This window comes from Anser cygnoides, chromosome 28, assembly GCF_040182565.1.
Source record: "Anser cygnoides isolate HZ-2024a breed goose chromosome 28, Taihu_goose_T2T_genome, whole genome shotgun sequence".
NCBI classification, from domain to species: Eukaryota; Metazoa; Chordata; class Aves; order Anseriformes; family Anatidae; genus Anser; species Anser cygnoides.
In genome coordinates, this window is record NC_089900.1 from 3640005 (window position 1) to 3658590 (window position 18586).

Below are 18586 nucleotides of genomic sequence, written 5' to 3' on the forward strand. Positions count from 1 at the left end.
TCCTCAGCTGTGCTCTGGGCCTCTTTCTAAGGCTGTGCTCTGGGTTTCTGGGTATTGCTTGCAGTCTGGCACTTGGAGAGCCATGGTGTTATGCAAATGTACACCCCATAAAGGTTTGGCCAGCTCATAAAGAGGAAGGATGAAAGGGAAGTCCTAGCACATGTGGCCATTGGTCGACAGCAAAGAGCTAAAGGCAGGATCTATCCATCCCCTCTAACCTTCATTGCTTTCTGCTCCGTTTAGATCTGAGATGGAGATATGCAATGTGCCAATACACGCATGTCCTGAGAACACAGTTTCACCATTCAAAGTTTAGGGAAGGAACATGTTTGGGAACATGGGTGCAAACTTGGATAAGAATTCATAGACAAGCCTAAATGTTCTGGAAGTTAGTGCATTTCATTTGTTTTGTCTCTTGGCTTCCCTCCATAAATCAAGAGAGCTCAGGATTTCAGCATGTGACTCTCTGAGTCCAAAAAGCGAATATGAGGAAATGAAGTCCTGGGAAAGGAGTGGTTTTGGTGGCCTTGAAATGTGTGCTTGACACTCACAAAAAGATATTTTTCATTTCTCTAAGGTTCTCCGTTGTGGAAATTGGACTAAGTAGAGGAAATATGGGCTTAATATAGAGCTGAAGAGTGTCTTTTATTTTTGACCAGACTGTGCCTTTTATCTTTCATTGCTGTCAATTAAGACATTACCTTCAGTGCCTGCATGTAGCTCATTCTCCAAGGAAAGCAGCTGGGAATTGGTGCCAAGGGGCTGGAAAACATTCCAATGCAACACTCACGAAAAATCTCAGAGCTTATCACACCTGCTGTCAGTCCCAGGTGGCTGATAAGGGAAAGAGTGGGGCTGAGGGGTAGGGATGAAGACTGTGCATAGGGTGCCTGGCAGAAAGGGTCTTGATTTCCCCACAGGCTCAGAGTCCCTTAGGAGACATTCAGGACCAATATCAGTTGGAGATTGTTGATATCACTTTATCTGTAGGCAGACAAGTAAAGAAACAGCAGAAAGAAGAAATATTTTCCTATACTTTTCATTATTATTATTCTTGAAGTCTCTCCATTTAAGGAGACTCCTGGCGTCTCCCTAACTAACCCCATAAGAACTGAAGACTTCAGGAGAATTATGTCCGGAGCCTGGGCTTGTGAGGGAGTTTTGCATGTTGATTCGCCCTCTGCTGCCAAGTTCCTGAACTGCAGATCCTGAAGCAAGTCCGAAGAAGTAAAGGACAGAAGCAAGCCCCCAGATGTTTGAGGGTGTTGGCCAACCCCGATGAGGGCCATCCCAGAAGAGACCACGAGAGAAATAACCAGACAAGGTGCCTGTCTCTGGGAGATGGTGAAGGAGAAAATCAGAGGCACTGGTTACAAGTGGAAAATCAAATGGAGAAGTTGCTCCGAAAGCCCTTGATGTGTTTCACCAAGGGGGATGGCCAAGGCCTGAGCGCATCCCCTGGGAAGGGGGATCCTGTACTTCCTTGGCTGCTCGGGGCTCTGGCAGGGCAAATGGGATGTGGGGGTGTGCAATTCCGAGTGCAGGACACTGGTAGGACACTTGCCAGGCTCTGTGGGGCCTCAGTGGAAGAGGCTGCAGCTGTAGCCCTAAGGACACCGGTTTCATTGGGGGGGCTCCAACCCCACTATAGCCCTTTGTCATCCCTCTCCGCAGCCTCTCCCAATTTTTCCTGTACCTGTGCTTGCATCCCTGCAGACTTTTACTACACACTCACATTCCCACCTCCCTCTGACCCCTCGACTGCACAAGTTCTTCTGATTTCTCTCCACCCTCACTAGATTTGGCTTCAAACACTTTGTCTTCCTGAGGATTTACCGATACCTGTGGTTTCCCCACAACACATCAGGCTTCTTCCAAAGCCCAATCCTAATGGTCCTCTATCAGCCAATATGTCCCAGACCCACCTTTGTTTGCTTCATCTCTGCATTGAATCTCTACATTGCAGCCCTGACCTCCACATTACCCTTCTGAAATGGAAAAGGACTCACTAGAGCATGTACATCTCTGAAGAGAGTGTGGCACATGGATAAGTCCACACCTCTGAAGGCACACTTGCAACCGCCTATGGCTGTCGGTAAGTCCACGACACAGTAGGTAGAGCTTTGAAGGGACTGTGGCTCATGGATAAGGATGTGTTGGAACAGTTATAGCTCTAAGGGTGTGTGGACAGTGGATGAGCCCAGGCTGGAGCAGGGGTGAGGGGAGGAGTTCATTGCAGGGTCAGATTCTGCGGCCTGGTCTGTGCTGTGGTTTAACCCAGCAGGCAGATAAGCACCACACAGCTATTGGCTCAAATCCCCTGCACCAGCGAAATAGGGCAGAGGACTGAAAACGGTAAAAGTGCAGGTACTTGTTGGTGTAACAAACAAGTGTTTTTTAACAAAGGGGGGAAAAAAAAAAGTGACGCAGAATGCTATTGATCACCTCCTGCTGACCAATGCCCAGACACCCCTGGCCGATTCCCCCAGCATTCTTGCTTAGCATCACATCATGTGGTACGGGATATCCCTTTGGCCAGTGTGGGCCAAACTGCCTTCTCCTGTCCTGTGAGGCCACAACAACAGATAGAAACCAATTCATGAACTAAATGGATTCACTGAACATTTGATTAATATGGACATTTCTGGGAGGTGGCCCATAGACTAAGGGAATGATATCCGTGTTCTAATTGCAGGGTGCTGATTAATGAAGACATGTTGGAAAGTCTGGAACCTGTCATGGTATAAACGGTACAGAATAAGGGGTGAGTATTATCCTGGTTACTTCTTGGGTGACTTTTTTGGCTCTCAACGCAGCTCAGAGAGGTGGTTTGCTCCCCCACACTTAATGGGACACTTAATGGATAAGTCAGTAGTCCATATGTGTGCCCTGTACAGATGAGGCTTCAGTGTGCACATTGTGTGCATGTGCATGTGAGGCGAACATGAGTGAGCACAAATGCCCTCTCCCTGTGTCCATTCCTCATGCCATGGGGTATCTCAGAGAAGTGCAGAGCAGGGTCATGCACTGCAGGGCTTAGGTGCCTCTCAGAATCTGGGAGAGACAGCAGAAGCCAGAGGGACACCACAACCACTGCAATGCCCTGCCTTTGGGTGTACAAGGGTAGGCCTTGTGTGTTCTTGCCTGTCTCCTGCACCACCCTCCCCTGCCTTCCTGGACTGTGTCAGAAATGTGCCAGGGGGACCAGAGAGCTTTCTGGAGACTTGGAATGACATCAGATCTGCCTTCCAGAAGAGGAAAAAAGAGGGTGGGAGGAATTAAGGCCAGTCAGACTCACCTCCGACCCTGGGAAGGTGATGGGGCAAGTTTTTCCACAGCCACCTCTGGGCATTTGAAGGACAAAAATGGGATTCCTGAAACCCGAGGGGAGGGGAAAGAAAGGGACACTGTCTACCTGCGCCTTGGCTTTTGACCTTGTCTCCTGAAGACTTCTCCTGGCCCGATTGGTGCTATGTGGACTTAACAAATGGATGAGGCTGTGGGTGGGAATTTGGCTGGACACTCAGGCCCAGTTGACATCTGTGGTTGTTCTCCTGTCAGGCAGTTTGTAGCAGCATCCCTCAGTGATGAGCACTTGAGCAAACACTGTTGAATCTCATTATTAACTCTCTGAATCACAGAATGGAGCACACTTTCAAATCCTTTCTGGATGGTGCCAAGCACAGAGGAGCCCTTGACCAACCACATCTAGTTTAGTCTGCCTTGAGCAGGACAGGTGAAGAGGATGCCATTCAGGGGTCTCTTCCAACATGAGTTATTTTGTGATTCAATGACTCTTTCCATTGGAGAGCTCTCTGAAGACATAATAGGGAGAGGAAGAAGAAAAGAGAGAGAGGCAGAGGTACAGATACATCGTGTGTTACTATGTACACAGTAGATCCTGTGAAGAATGTTTCTGTATTTAAAGAAGTGTTAGAAAATTTGATTGATAAATTTCATTTAAAAAGCTTACTTTTTGCATCCTCAGGTCCTGGCCCACAAGGCGAGTGCTGGGTGAATGTGTTCTTATGTGGTCTGTTGTGCCTCAGAAACTTAAAGTCCAGTAGGAAGCATCTGGTCACCTCAGTCTCTGGAGCTGACAGGACAGCAGCAGTAACATGGCTGGGGACAGGGCCTATGAGGTGGCTTCTTCCTGAAGCAGCTGATGTGTCAGCCCTTGCCTCCTGGCTGAGACCTGTGCTTTCTGGCTTACACCTGCCAGCATCCCTGATAAGGCAGCAGAAGGCACCTGCTTGGCACACTGATTGTGAGATGCCCTCTGTCTGAGAGCCTGATAAACCCCATGCAGGAAGAGGCCTTGGTGTGAGTTATAACATCCCTTCTGCCTGAGCACATGGTGGGACAGCAACAGGCACACAACTTGGTCACGTCTACCTGAGAAGCTGGAAGGCCAGCAGCAGGTATATGGCTTGGAAGACCATGGTGAGGTTTCTTCTGTCTGGTCAGGCCATAGGGCGCCAGAAGGCTGATGGCTTGGGACATCTGCTAAAAAAGTGGTTTGTGGATAATGGAGCTTTCTCTGGTGGTGGGAAACAGATGGAGAGAGTAAAAGCTGCTGCAATGTGCTGCTTGGAAGTTTAAGACTGGGCATGAGGAGGAGGAAATGTCACTGAAAGGGTAGTGCTGTGGTGTCAGAGGTCACTCAGAAGGAGCCTGTGGTCAGCCCATGCCATTGTGTTTCAAGCAACTGCCATGGAGGGTGGGGAGACATCAGTGAAAGTAAGGAAATGCCTGGATGAGAGCAAGGTGGAGAAGCAAGGTGGGTGCCTACAGCTTTCAGGGAAAAGTGGGAAGGGATAAGACAGCGCAGGACAGCGTGTGGTGGAGAAGACTGAGAGCACTGGTAAGGCTGGAAGGCCCCAGCAGATCCAAGGGCTTTGTCCCCCTGCCGATGGCAGTTGTCTCTGCTACTGAGGCTCATGAGGAGACCTGCTGTGCTCATGACACTGGGGCCTTGTTGCCTCCTTGCAACCCAGTGGGGAGGCCAGCAGGTGTCATAGCATTGTCCTTCACACAGCATCACACACCCCACATCCCACTGCCCCAGGAAGAGCCCTGAGCCATGGGTGAGGGTCAGGGCCTCCCTTCCCAGGGGCTGTGGACAAGGCTTGGCCTTTGTGCTTCACCAAACAAACCAAGGCCTTTACTCAGCATCAGAGTCTCCTGCACAGTGCCTTTGCCTACCTGCAATCATGGCCTCCCATTGTCTGCTCTAACAAGTCCATGGGGAGGCTTTGTCAGTAATGACCCTCACTGGGGCCCATTAATACTCCTAGACACTTCTAAGTTTCCTTCTGACTTTAACTTCTCCTGCAGTTACATCATTCTCTTATCACTACCTGAAGTTTATGGACTCAGCACCAAATGCACCATGGGGCTCATTACAATTCAGTCATTTTCATCCAGTCTCCCAGACTTGTACAATTAATTAGTGAGGTTTCAAGAATGCAGTTTAAAGAGGAAGTTTTCAATGACCACTTCACTAAGAGCATTTTCCTTATTTAAGGTTAGTTTCCATTAGTTTAGAGTTTTCAGAAGAACTGATAGCATCATTCTCTAGTTGTCATGGATCCAATGTGCCTCCTAAGGAGATCTGTATAAGTGGAAAAGCAGTCCCTTGAAGTCCTAGACTGTATGGACAACCTTGCTGCTGTATGGACAACCTATGGACGACCTTGCTGCTCACCTCTCCATCCCCAGCACTTCTCTCATCAGGCACCTGGGACTTGCATCACTTTGCCTTACACCAAACTTCTCCACTTAAGTTCACAGCTGTTGTAGCTGTTATAGTTGTTATAGTCCAGAGCTGTTATAGCAGTTAAGTCCACAGTTGTTATAGATACTTTGCACCAAGTCCCACCTCTTTTCCTCTGAAAACTGGCTGCTCACAGGCACAGTTTTTGATGTCGTTGTTATTAACATTTTACAACAAAGAAGCAAACCCCACAATCCCCAACTGTGAGCCAAATCCAAGTTGCCTCCAATGAGGTGCACCTTCCACAAGGGATGACTATACATAAATGTTTGACATAGGTAGGAAATAATGAATAGAAATGCAATTACAGAGTTGGCTGTAGGGATGATGAGATTGAAAACTGAAATATGGGCAAGCTTGAGATCCCTCAAGTTCTGAGAACCAACTGTGTAGGTGACAGGTATCTGAATGATCAAAGAGTGAGGGGAGGAGAATCTGGAGAAGAATGGAAACTGCACATGTCCAGAGAGTCTGCTGGAAAAGTGACTTCCAACATGGTCTGTTTCATAAAGCCAGGTGGAAATACCAGAAAGACTGGGGAGATGAAGTGCGGTGCATAAGAGACAGAGTTCTGGCAATGCAAGTACAGGGGAAGATTGGTATTTTTTTCTTTTGCTGTAATAAACATTCAAGAAAAAAAAAATGTCATGGGACAATTCAAACATTGTATTAGAACTGTTCAGTCATTTCAGTTGATTGAAGTGTGCTGATTGAAGTGAAATGTTTGTAATGGTTAAAAAAAATGGAGGCAATACTCGGGCCTACAGCCATAAATTGACGATTTTCAGTCCTGCCTTGAGCACAGTTACCATAAAACCATCCCTGCTCGGGAGTGTTCATGCCACCCCTCACTCCTGGCACAGAGCAAATCTGTGACATGTCGACCTCTCCTGCCTGTTAGAGGCCCAGATGATGTAGGCAATGGTATCTGAATTACCAAATGCGGGTACAGGTATAGCAAACTAGGGATCAGTGGGGGAAAATGCGAGTGGTGAGAACTGGTAATTGAGCAGGGCACTGCATGTAAGAAAGGAAGGGATTAAAGTGTCTCGAGGAGGAAGAATCCTGTGGAAGAGGAGGGGAGAGGGATGCAAGGGGCCAGCTGCATGTGGATATGGGGCTGGTCAGGGCTGGTCTGTTCAGGCCCTGAGCCTGATCACTGTCCTGCCTTCTTATTCAACTCTGTTGCTGGCTATTTGCTGTGTGAGTGTGCTCACTCCTGGGTGTGTTGGGGGTGAATCATACAATCATGGAACCACATAGCCATGTGTGCATCTGCACCCATGGGTAATTGCTGCTGGGGATGCGTGGAGCACTGGTGACCTTCAGAGCAGATCAGGCTGAGGTGGGGAATGGGATGGGGCCAGGTGTGTTGCTCATGGCTCTGTGTGTGCTGCTGGTGGTGTGGTGGCTGTGAAGGTGCTGTTCCCTGTTGGAGTTGCTCTGTGTGTGGTCGGCTGTGTCCATGCCTTGTGTGCACATCTTTGCATGTATGAGAGTGTGTGTTTGTGCATGCACATGTGTATTTTTCCTGTGTGCACAAGAGTGTTGGAAATTCTGAGAGAATTTCTGCAGGTTCCTGATGAAAGAATAAGCTGGGCTTTGCTGGATCTTAGGACTGAGGGACATTTTCTGACGCTCCCACAGGCACAGAGATGGTGAAAGGGGTGTTAGCATGTTATCAATATGCTCCCTTTTCCTGTGGAGCATGCAAAGGCATCCAGCCATGGACAGACCCAAGGAGAGGGTTCGTCCTTCCTGTGGTCACAACTACACTCCCATCCTTGGGGTGGACCCAAGCTGAGGACTTGCTGAGGACTTCTGGGCTCAGGTTCAGCACACAGACTGGGGGAGTCTGTCTCACGGCCATGTGCTGGACACAGCCAGAGGAACAGCAGCAAACTGCTATGGCTACTGGGCCTTGTTTCCATCAGTCAAAGCCCTGACACAGGGCACAGGCATTGCTTTCGATGCCACCCAACTAGAAAGATGGTTGCATTAAGGGCTGGAGAATATAGGGCACCAGTTCTTCCTCAGCCACTTCCTAGGCTTGGTGAAGCACCAGGAAACCGTGGACGTGTGGCTCTGTACCGTAAGAAGCACAGAATCATAGAATTATTAAGGTTGGAAAAGACCTCCAAGATCATCTGGTCCAACCATCCCCCTACCACCAATATCCCCCACTAAACCATGTCCCTAAGTACTACATCCAACCTTTTCCTCTGCACAGCTTTCCAGCCAGTCTGTCCCAAGCCTGTAGCACTGCATGGGGTTGTTGTGGCCACAGGGCAGGATTCAGCACTTAGCCATGGTGAACCTCATCCCATTGGCCTCTGCCCATCGATCCAACATGTCCAGGTCCCTCTACAGGGCCTTCCTATCCTCCAGCAAATCGACACTTCCCCCCAACTTGTTGTCATCTGCAGACTTACTGAGGGTGCACTAAATTCCCTCATCCAAATCATCAATAACGCTGTTAAAGAGGATGGGCCCCAACACCAACCCCTGGGGAACACCACTGGTGACCGGTCACCAGCTGGATTTCACTCCGTTCACCACTACTCTCTGGGCCCAGCCATCCAGCCAGTTTTTAACCCAGCAAAGAGTGTACCTGTCCAAGCCATGGGCTGCCAACTTTTCCAGGAGAATACTATGGGAGACCGTGTCAAAGGCCTTGCTGAAGTCTAGGTGGACTGCATCAACGTGATTTCCCTCATCCACCATGCAAGTCACCCAGACATAGAAGGAGATGAAGTTGGTCAGGCAGGACTTGCCTTTCATGAACCCTTGCTGACTGGGCCTGATCCCCAGATTTTCCCACATACGTTGCGTGACTGCATTCAAGATGATCTGTTCCATCACCTTTCCTGGCGTTGAGGTGAGGCTGACAGGCCTGTAATTCCCCGGGTCCTCCTTACAAACCGTCTTGTAGATGGGCTTCACATTAGCAAGTCGCCAGGCATCTGGGACCTCTCTGGATGACCATGACCACTGACAGATGATGGAAAGCGTCTGATAGGTGATGGAAAGCGGCACAAGCTTCGGGAAAGCTCGGCAACAACCTTGAAAAAAGAGCCAAGGCTTCAGACTGTGCACTGTGGAGATCCCGTTTTATTTTGCAGATGCTATGGAAGAGTCAGCTCTGACCTTCTGTTAGATACAAATTTACAGAGCCTCAAGAGCAAACAGAGCAGTGTCGATCCTCAGCAGAAGTAGGATGAAAAAGAAATATTACTCTAAGAGCATAATAAATGCAAATGATACCAAAGATAAGAATAACAATAATGATAATGAAAGAAGGACCAGGCCTGAGGGGAGGTACCAAGTTAAGTCATTTCTGGAAAAAGAGGGGAAGTTTGTCACTATTCAGAACCATCCATGAAATCACTTTGCTAACAGCCCACTTGAGCTCCCTGCTTCTCATGCTGTAGATGAGGGGGTTCAATGTTGGAGGTATCACCGAGTACAGAACTGCCACCACCAGGTTCAGGGATGGGGAGGAGATGGAGGGGGGCTTCAGGTAAGCAAAAAAGCAGGTGGTGATAAACAGGGAGACCACAAAGAGGTGAGGGAGGCAGGTGGAGAAGGCTTTGTGCCGGCCCTGCTCAGAGGGCATCCTCAGCACAGCCCTGAAGATCTGCACGTAGGACAGTATGATGAAAACAAAACAGCCAGATGCTAAACAGACACCAACCAGAAGAAGCCAAACTTCCCTGAGGTAGGAGTCTGAGCAGGAGAGCTTGAGGATGGAGGGGATATCGCAGAAGAACTGATCCAGGGTATTTTGTCCACAGAGTGGCAGTGAAAATGTATTGGCAGTGTGCAGGACAGCATTGAGAACCCCACTGCCCCAGGCAGCTGCTGCCATCTGGGCACAAGCTCTGCTGCCCAGGAGCCTCCCATAGTGCAGGGGCTTGCAGATGGCAACGTAGCGGTCGTAGGCCATGATGGTGAGAAGACAATATTCTGCTGAAAACAAAAAGAGGAAGAAAAACACCTGTGTGGCACATCTTATGTACGAGATGGCCCTGTTGTTCCAGAGGGAATTGGCCATGGCTTTGGGGAGAGTGGTGGAGATGCAGCCCAGGTCGAGGAGGGCGAGGTTGAGGAGGAAGAAGTACATGGGGGTGTGGAGGCGGTGGTCGCAGGCTACGGCGGTGAGGATGAGGCCGTTGCCCAGGAGGGCAGCCAGGTAGATGGCCAGGAAGAGCCCAAAGTGCAGGAGCTGCAGCTCCCGCGTGTCTGCGAATGCCAGCAGGAGGAACTCGGTGATGGAGCTGCTGTTGGACATTTCATGCCCCTGGGAATGTGGACCTGCTGAAGAAGGAAAATGCAGTGACAGTTTAGGACAGACTTCTTTGAGTGAAACCTACTCAGTTTCTTGCAGAAACCTCTGAAACTTAGTGACACACTGTCTGCATTCCTTGTCACATCAGATGCACATTGATTAAAAGAGGGTGTTGTGGTTTAACCCTGCTGGCAGCTAAGCTCCACAGAGCCGTTTGCTCACCCTCCCCCCTTCCTCTCTGGGATAGGGGAGAGAATTAGAAAGAAATGAAAGCCTGTGAGTTGAGATAAAGACAGTTTATTAGGATAGAAAATAAAATAAAATAAAATAAAATAAAATAAAATAAAATAAAATAAAATAAAATAAAATAATAATTATAATGATAAAAGTACTACTAATAATGATGTTTAAAAAACAAGTGATGCACGATGCAATTGGACATGTGCTGACTCTTGGTCTCAGGGCCTGTCCAAAGACAAAAGGACATGGAGAACTTTGGGCAGACTTCCCTTAGCAAATCTCTGTTCTTTCATCAACACCCCTCCTTTCTCCCACACCTCCACAAACCTTTCTCAGCAGCAGCTTCACTCACGTCTCTTGCTGGAGCTCTTCTTTCTGCTGGCTGAGCGCTGTTTGGATCAGCAGCCTCTGCCCATGAGCTCCTTAAGACTCAGACCTGCTATGCAGCAGTGGGTACCTGGGAAAGCCGGTGACACGTTCTGAAACCTGTAGTTCTGTTCAGATGCAGTGTACCTGTAATACAGAGGGGCTGTACAGGAACACCACTGGATGTCCTTAAATCAGAGTGACCTGAACAGAGCCAGCTCTGTTCCCTGCCCTGCGCACTGCAGTGCCCAGAGCCACATTGGCTAGAAGAGCTTGGGCACTTTACTGCCAGTAACACAATTCAAGAGTAGGACTCACAGTTCTGGAGTTAGAACTCTGGCATTAACTCCACTGCTGAGAGAGACTGAGGGGAACAGTAAGGGCAGGATGGATGGGAGAGGAAACACAGAGAAATGCCCCAGTGTTCCCCCTGAGGGAGGAAGGAAATGGAGGGAGACATGGGCAGCTGGGGGGGGGTTCTCTTCTGAGGGTCCTCCTGCCAAGGGGAAAACGCAGCCTGAGATCCCATGGATGTGGGGGCAGAGGCTTTGCTGAATGGGAGCAGACACCATGTGGTTGGTCAGGGGAAGGTGCCTGCATGGCAGGGATGGTAGAGAGGTGCTCAAATTCCCCCTGCCACAGAGTTTCTGGGAGCAGCTCCCTCTCACTCCCGGCCCATGGCTCTGCCGCCTGTAGCTGTCCCTGCCTGCAGCTGGGTCTCTGTCCCCACGCCTCCTGCCTGCAGGTCACAGCCCCCATCCCACCCGCTGGGTGCTCAGCTCTGCCCTGCAGACACCTCCTGGCAGCAGGGCTCTGCCCAGGGGCAGCTCGGTGGGGGCACGTCCTAGAGACCAGGTCACACAGACCCTGCTGACACTGCTTATGTGGTGGTGGAGCTTTCTATGGGCTGAGGGGCAGGAAAGGGACTTGTTGGGGGTCCTTGTAACCCTCAGTGGTATGGCTTAGGAGTGTCAGCCTCATCTTGGAAATTATAGTATCTCTTTTTATTCCCACAGAGCCAAAGAAGACAAAACTGAAAGCTCAGGAGGCTCAGAAAAGCTGAGACTGAATCTGAAATCCCTTGCCTTGACCCAGCTCTTGCAAAGTCCCTTGGATACATCCTGGTGGTGCTGTGGATCTGTGAGCAGGCTGCCCCAGGCTGCAGCCTCCCACCAGCAGCAGGACCCTGCCCTGCCGGGGGGGCTCCTTCCACCCACAGCTTCTCCCCGCAGCGCCCTGGGCAGCTCCCCGGGCAGGCTGAGTGCTGAGCCTGGCAGGCGGCAGAGGCCCTGCCCCGGCACACAGCCCCTGGGGCACAGCAGGGACCCTGCTCTGCACCACAGCCCTGGGCACCCCTGCCTGCACCCGCGGCTTCTCCTTCCTCCAGGAGCTGCGGCTGCATTGCCCTCCAGCCAGAGACTTACCGGGGTCAGGGCTGGCAAGTGTTCTCCCCCAGCGAGCTCTGTGCATCCTGCCACTTCTGCCTGCCTTTACCCACTCTGTCTCTGCAGGCAGTGCCCCCAGCCCTGCTGCGCTGGGCACAGGAGCTGCTCCTGGGCAGAGCTGGCTCTCTGCAGCGCTGCCCGCTTGCCAGGAGCTCCCCTTGGGCCCAGGAGCCCGGCCCAGCTCAGCAGCACAGGCCCAGCCCAAGGCCTCCCTTGCTCTGCCCCCCACCAGGCTCCCTGCCCATGGCCCTGGGGCTGCAGGGGAACCTGCTGGGAAACAGCCTCAAGGAATCCCTGGGCTTCCCTCCCTCCCCTGGACACACACACTTCTTCACGCCAGCATCATTTCTCCTAGGAGAAAGTGAATTAGCTGTAACAATAACTTCTTCATGTCCCAGTATCAGTTACGACATGAAGTCATGGTCAGGGACTGATCTCCTTCATCCCCACTTGAGGAAGGAATTCAGCAGAGTCAGTCGAGGCATCTCATTCTGCTTGTTATTCCTGGGGTTGGAAGGGGTCTCAGCTCCCTCCCATGGCTGCCACAGACCCGCAGGAGCTGGGATTCCTCTGGCCTCAGTTCAGGTGTCCACAACATAGGCAGCTTAATGCGAATTACTGAGCCACGATAGCTCCTTAGTGGAGATGGAGGACAGGCAGGAGCTGTTCAGATGCAAACATCTGGTGAAATTTGTGGTTGATTCCCTGGGAGTGTGGTGGAGGCATATGTCCTTTGGGTAAATGAAACGGCAGCAGATGCCACATGTAGGACAACTGAACCTGTCCCTTCTCCTTATGTGCAGGGCAGCCTGCAGAGGCTGTCAGCAGAGCAAAAGGAGTCATGTGTCACAGGGAGAGCTAAACCATTTTCTTCATTTTCTACATGCCCCATGGCTGTAATGGCTGTTGTGTCTCAGACATCTCCACAGGGCCTCAGCTCTCACCAGCAAGGTCTCCCTGCCCTTTGTGCCTTGAGGCAGGACTCTGCAGGGGTACAACAGCTGGTGGGTGGGGACAAAATCAGTGGTTACTTTGCAAACTACACCCTTAACAGTTCATGGGACCTTAGGGTGTGCATCCACGGGTACAGGGAGAGTGTTCTGGCCTGGAGGTACTGGTTCCTTACGATCCCAGGAAGGGATCGGACAGCAGCATTCAGATACTGTAAGGGATCATTTAACTGCTCTTAGAGCTAAGACTGTAAGGAGAGAAGACTATAGATGACCTACTGAATCTGGTGTGACTTCATTCTAGACACAGTACTCCACTGTTAGTTGCAGCTCTCCATTAGATATTTGCACTGACCCTATGGGATTATTAAAGGGTGAGCGAGTTTTGCTGATCAGTCCTTGGCTCTCCAGTTAATGAATCAGCATATATATGGTAATCAGGGAGTCTCGGATAGTGCCATATTGCCACTGGTGCACCATTTGGGTAGCTACTGGCACTTCGACCCTCAGCAACCCCACAACAGAAGGATCCTGTGAGGGACCGGGCAAGTTAAAAAAGCAGTTTAATGTGCATAAATCACCATAAATCACCTCCAGCATGGCCAATTCCACCAGATATGGGCTGCCTCTCTCCCTGGTGGTCCATTTGCCTGGGTGACATGCAACATCTTCCTTGAAGGGATACCTTTCCTTTACACCTGACAGGAGTTGCCTCAAGAGAGTGAGGGTTTGTGCCCCCTTTCCAACTGCTTTGTCAATGCCCCCTTCCCTGGGGAGGGATCCCAGCTGCTTGGCTTCCCTGCCCTCTAATTCCAGGCTACTGGCCCTGTTATCCCAGTATCAGATCAGACAGGTGACAATGTGCTGGCCTAGATGATGGCTGAAATCTTTTCGCACATCTCACAGCTCCCCAAGGAACAGTGATCAGGTGCTTACTGATGATTTTATGTTATCTCACTCTTCATCCACCTGTTCCTCTGACGGCCCTACTTGGGAGTAGCCTGCCTCATCTTCTTCTTCCTCCTTCCCTGTATGAGTAGGAGCTTCTTTCCTTGCTAAACAAGCTGATATTGTTTTTTTCTCACGTATACGTATGACTGATACAGGCACAGGTTGGTTCTGTGGCCCAGTCACAGGGATTGGAGTTGTGTAGGTTGCAACTCAGTAAGCAAAGGCCAAGCCCCAGCACATTGCAGTGATTTCTGTCTCTTTGGAATTGCCAGGGTGATGACACTCCTTTTTCAAGCATTCTGTGATTATTTTTTAGGATTCTGCACTTGTTCATAGGTGAAGTAACAAAGCATTTCAGGTGTCTACAGTTCTAGGTGCCCGCCCATATCCTCCCACATTCCCTGCCACTCACAATTATCCTGCCTCAAGGCACATCACTGTGTGGCATTCTAGAAATAGATTACCCTAACCTTAAAGAAAACCTGAAACACATTCAGGAGAAATAAGAATAAGAAGAACTTGGTTTGAACATCCCAAGGATATTCAGAGTTTTGAAGAGCTATTGTAAGTAGCCTGGAGGAGAAAGGGGGAGGTGAAGGAGAAAGAGAAAGGGAAGAAGTGGGGAGAAGAAGTGTCCCCCCTCATCCCTCCCATAGATTGGCTCCCCGAGGAGAAAAGGTAACGACTGTTAATTATGAACAGTTTCCGAGAGAAGGTTCCTCAAGTATGGAGGTGACAGCAATGCTGAGTACAACTACCAGATTAGTCTCATGACCAGCAATTTTAGCATAACATAAGGCAGCGTTAGCCTATAGAGTAAACTGATAACCATAAACCAGCCCCCAGAAAGGATAAACAGCACAACAGGGAACACACACCGTATGTAATGTGCTATCCAACACAATTCTGAGGCCAAACACAACTACTACACCGAGGTTAAATATATATATATATCTCCGCATTGTGGTCAGCAACTATGACTTGGATATAATGCTTGTAACAGTTTTATTGTAACACAATGTGGTCATATCTGTCATTATCTCAATCCTTTGCGCCCCACGCAGGATCCATTCGGGAAGGAGGGCATCCCATGGGAGGGACACAGGGGCAGAGATTGACCATCAAGGAGTGGTGGAGACAAGTGTCATGGACTGATGGCAATCCCCATTCCCCTGCCGCACTCAGGGGAAAGGGGTAGAAGACGGTCGATGGAGGGAATGGTGTTTTTAGTTTGCTTGTAATTCATCACGGTTGTAGTCCACCGGTAATAGGCAATAAATTATATTAATCTGCCTATGCTAAATCTGTCTTGCCCGTGATGATAATTGGTGCCCATGATGGTATTTGGTGGCTGACCTCATGTTCTACCTCAACCCTTGAGCTCTTTTCATCATACTTTCTCCTTTTTCCTTTAGGTGGAGAAGTGAAAGAGCAGTTGCCGTGGAGTTCACCTGTGTAGCCAGATAAAACCACCACAGTAGGGATATGGGAAGGGATCAGCACCAGGGTTGTGCCCATCCAGGGATGGCATCTCAGCATCCACGATATGCTGTGCCAGCCTGGCTGCACAGCAGGGAATGAAGAGAGGTTCCCCTGAAGGAGAGCAGTAGAAGAGGAAGGCTTGATTTCCAACACAGGCATTTCTGGCACATTCCTGAGACAGCTGTGGGAGCTGCAGGCCACACCAGTCTTTGGGACACAGGACGTCTTTCCTCCAAGACCAGACCAGATCCCAAAGAGGCACCAGCTCCCAGGGAAACCTGGCCCTGGACTGTCCCCCATCACAAGGAGGAGGCTGAGCCATGGCCAGAGGAGCCCTGGGGCTCAGGACAGCCCTAGCATCAGGACCCAGGAGTCTTGGCTGCCACATTGTCCCCTGAGCCCAGTGTGACCCACAGGCAGGGCTCTCATAGCTTTCACCTGCCCGGTTCAGCCCCCCCCCCCCCCCCCCCCATCCCCTCCCATCCTAGGACTTGCAGCTTGGGACAGCTGACAGCCCCTCGGCCACCCCTTGGGAAGGGGCTCCTGACACCCTCACCTTTGGGGGAGAGCTGCAGGAGCACTGGGAACATGGAAGTCAGGTCGGAGGTGATGGTCACCCTCCAGCAGCCCTCCATCTCGCTTGCTGCTGGCCCTCAGCTCAGGACAAGGGATGCCCGCCCTGGCTCCTCAACCACAGCTCCTCTGCAAGGTGCCCCTGCTCCTCCGCCCGTCAGCGAGGGTCGCCCAGTGCAACCTTGCTGCCTGCTGCCCCCACTCCTGGCCACAGAAGGACAGCGGTGGGGAGCACCCAAGCAGTGCCCAGCAGGGACCAGGCCTTGCAGGGAAGTGCCGGCACTGCCGCTGCTCCAGTGACGATATCCTGGTGATGCAGTGCATCCCCCTGTGACATCAGCATGTGTCATCTGAAGGCTTATGATATCTCAAGCATGGAGACAGCACAGCTCAAGAGAGAGACAAGAGATTTCCCTTCTTGTCCTGAGAAACAGTCACCTCTCTTCTGCCCAGCTCTTTTCCAGCATTTCCTGACAAATCCACCAGGAACATCTGCAAATGGTGACAAAGGCCATTGGGTATAGGAAGTGGAGTACTGGAGAAGTCACTGCTGTGTTCCTGCACCAACACGCCTCTGCTCTTGGGAGCCCTCCCAGGAGGCTTGGGTTTGAGGCTTGTCCTGGGCCTGGGCTTTTTTCTCAAAAGATGGGAGTGAAGGCACCTGGGATGGAGCATCCCCTCAGTGTGCCTTAACTCCTCTTCACTGCAGTTCGCTCACTTGGAGAAGTAGGATGTGTTATATGGAGGGAATTGCAGCACTCGCCGGGATCCTCCTTCTGGGAAAGCCCATGGGGCTCTGTACTTTGAGATGGCCTCAGCACCATCCCCTGGTCTGCCATGCAGGAGGCAGAGGTGGTACACGAGGGAATGGCAAACATACCGTCAGCACATCATTGTGAGGGAGAGGAGTATGGCAGCACCACAGATGGAGAGGAGAGTGGGGAAAATGGTCTGTGACAGACGTGGTGCACTCCTCAAGGCTGCTACCCATTGGCCATGGCCATGAGCCTCTAGGAGAAGGCGCTCATGAAGAGGTTGAGGTGGAGGGGCGGCCTGCCCCTTGCAGCCGGGCTGCCAGATCTGCCTGTAGGAGACCACTTGTGTCTTTGTGTCCACAATGAAGTAGGAACCCATCCTGATTTAGGATCTACTCTGGGTTCTCTCTCAGAACTTGACCAAGTCTCTCATTTCAGGAGACCTGATGCATGCTGAAGGCAGGACTACTGCCCCTGACTGTACTGCACACAGATGTACCTGGTCCCGTGTCAGCTGCACCATGTCAAGTGGGCTGCAGGGAAAGACAAGAGTGAGAATGTGCAGTGCTGGATGTAGGGCTGGGCCCCGAAACCTCATCTCTTTCCATGTGCTGAAAAGCAGCTGGACTACAACATGCATTTGGCAAGAGGAGTGTCAAGACACAAGTTTTCCCGTTTGCAAGTCCCAGATCCCGGTGAATATCACCTAGGTTGGCCCATCTGGCAGCTGTGCACAGAAGCTGTCTCCAAGAAGCCACAGAAACCATCAGGAATGTTTACACCCAGCAGTGTCCCTTTCCTGTGACCGTCCGAGTGATTAAAGGCCCCCAGGGTGACATGGAGTCAGTGAACTCAACTTACTTCAATGGCTTCCATAAGACTTTGTCCCCTTCTTCAGCCTGACTGCAGCCATTTACCTCCTGCCATGCTGTCGCCCTGACTGACTCACATTTTGACCCTCACCCACAAGGATCCTCCCAGTCTGCTGCCCAATCCATAGAAGGGATCGATGCATCCAGGCAGCTTCTTTCATGCTGAGGGCAAACCTCTGTTGATCGTCCCCGCTTGTCTCTTCTGAAGAATCTGCACCCATCTAGCACGACCACACTGTCACCCTGACTGGCTCTCCTCTGACCTTCACCCACAAGGGCACCCCCAACCTGCTGCCCATCCCATAGAGGAGTGGCTCCTTCAAATGGAGGACAATACCCTGTTATTCATCCCCCCATCCATATGTCCCTATCCAGCACAGCACCCCAAGCTGAGGGACCTGTCCCCCAGCACCTCATCAGCTCTTCTATCAATGTCACAGCCCTGTGACAGGAGATTGGGATCCATCTCCTCCTGCCTGTGCCCCAGGCTGAGGGCATTGTGCCACATCTGGACTGTGTGTCCTGCTTGTAAACAGGACAAAGAAACAGAATAAAGAAAGATGATTCCTAGCCTAAAAGGAGAAATGATCCTGCTGTCAAGAAGTGGACATGAGTCCTGCCTGCCCTCCTGCCTGCCCCGCGCCGTCAGGTGGCTGTAGCAGAGGAGACCCACAGCCAGCCCCTCGATGGGGCTCTGCCAGCCCCTCGCCCTCCCCTCTGCAGTGACGTCATTTCTGCCCAGGGGGCTCTCTGATGCGTGGGATGATGTCATAGTGCCTGCCGGCCAGCCCTTCTGAGGGCCAGTCAGGCTGCTGCAGTGGCAGTGACCTCACTCCAGCCCCCTCCCCACGGCCTGCCTCTCCCCTTCCCCTCTCCCCTCTCTGGACA

General features: G+C 51.1%; 1 protein-coding gene across 1 annotated transcript; it reads right to left on the reverse strand.

Annotated features, from left to right (window-relative positions):
• Positions 1-9107: 9107 nt before the first annotated feature.
• LOC136787177 (olfactory receptor 14A16-like) lies at positions 9108-10067 on the reverse strand. The gene has a single exon (XM_066984309.1). The coding sequence runs from the start codon at positions 10065-10067 to the stop codon at positions 9108-9110; it is 960 nt and encodes a 319-aa protein (XP_066840410.1).
• Positions 10068-18586: the final 8519 nt, after the last annotated feature.

Coding starts and splice junctions, on each gene's coding strand:
- LOC136787177 (XM_066984309.1), bottom strand. CDS start 10,067: ATGTCCAACAGCAGCTCCATCACCGAGTTCCTCCTGCTGGCATTCGCA.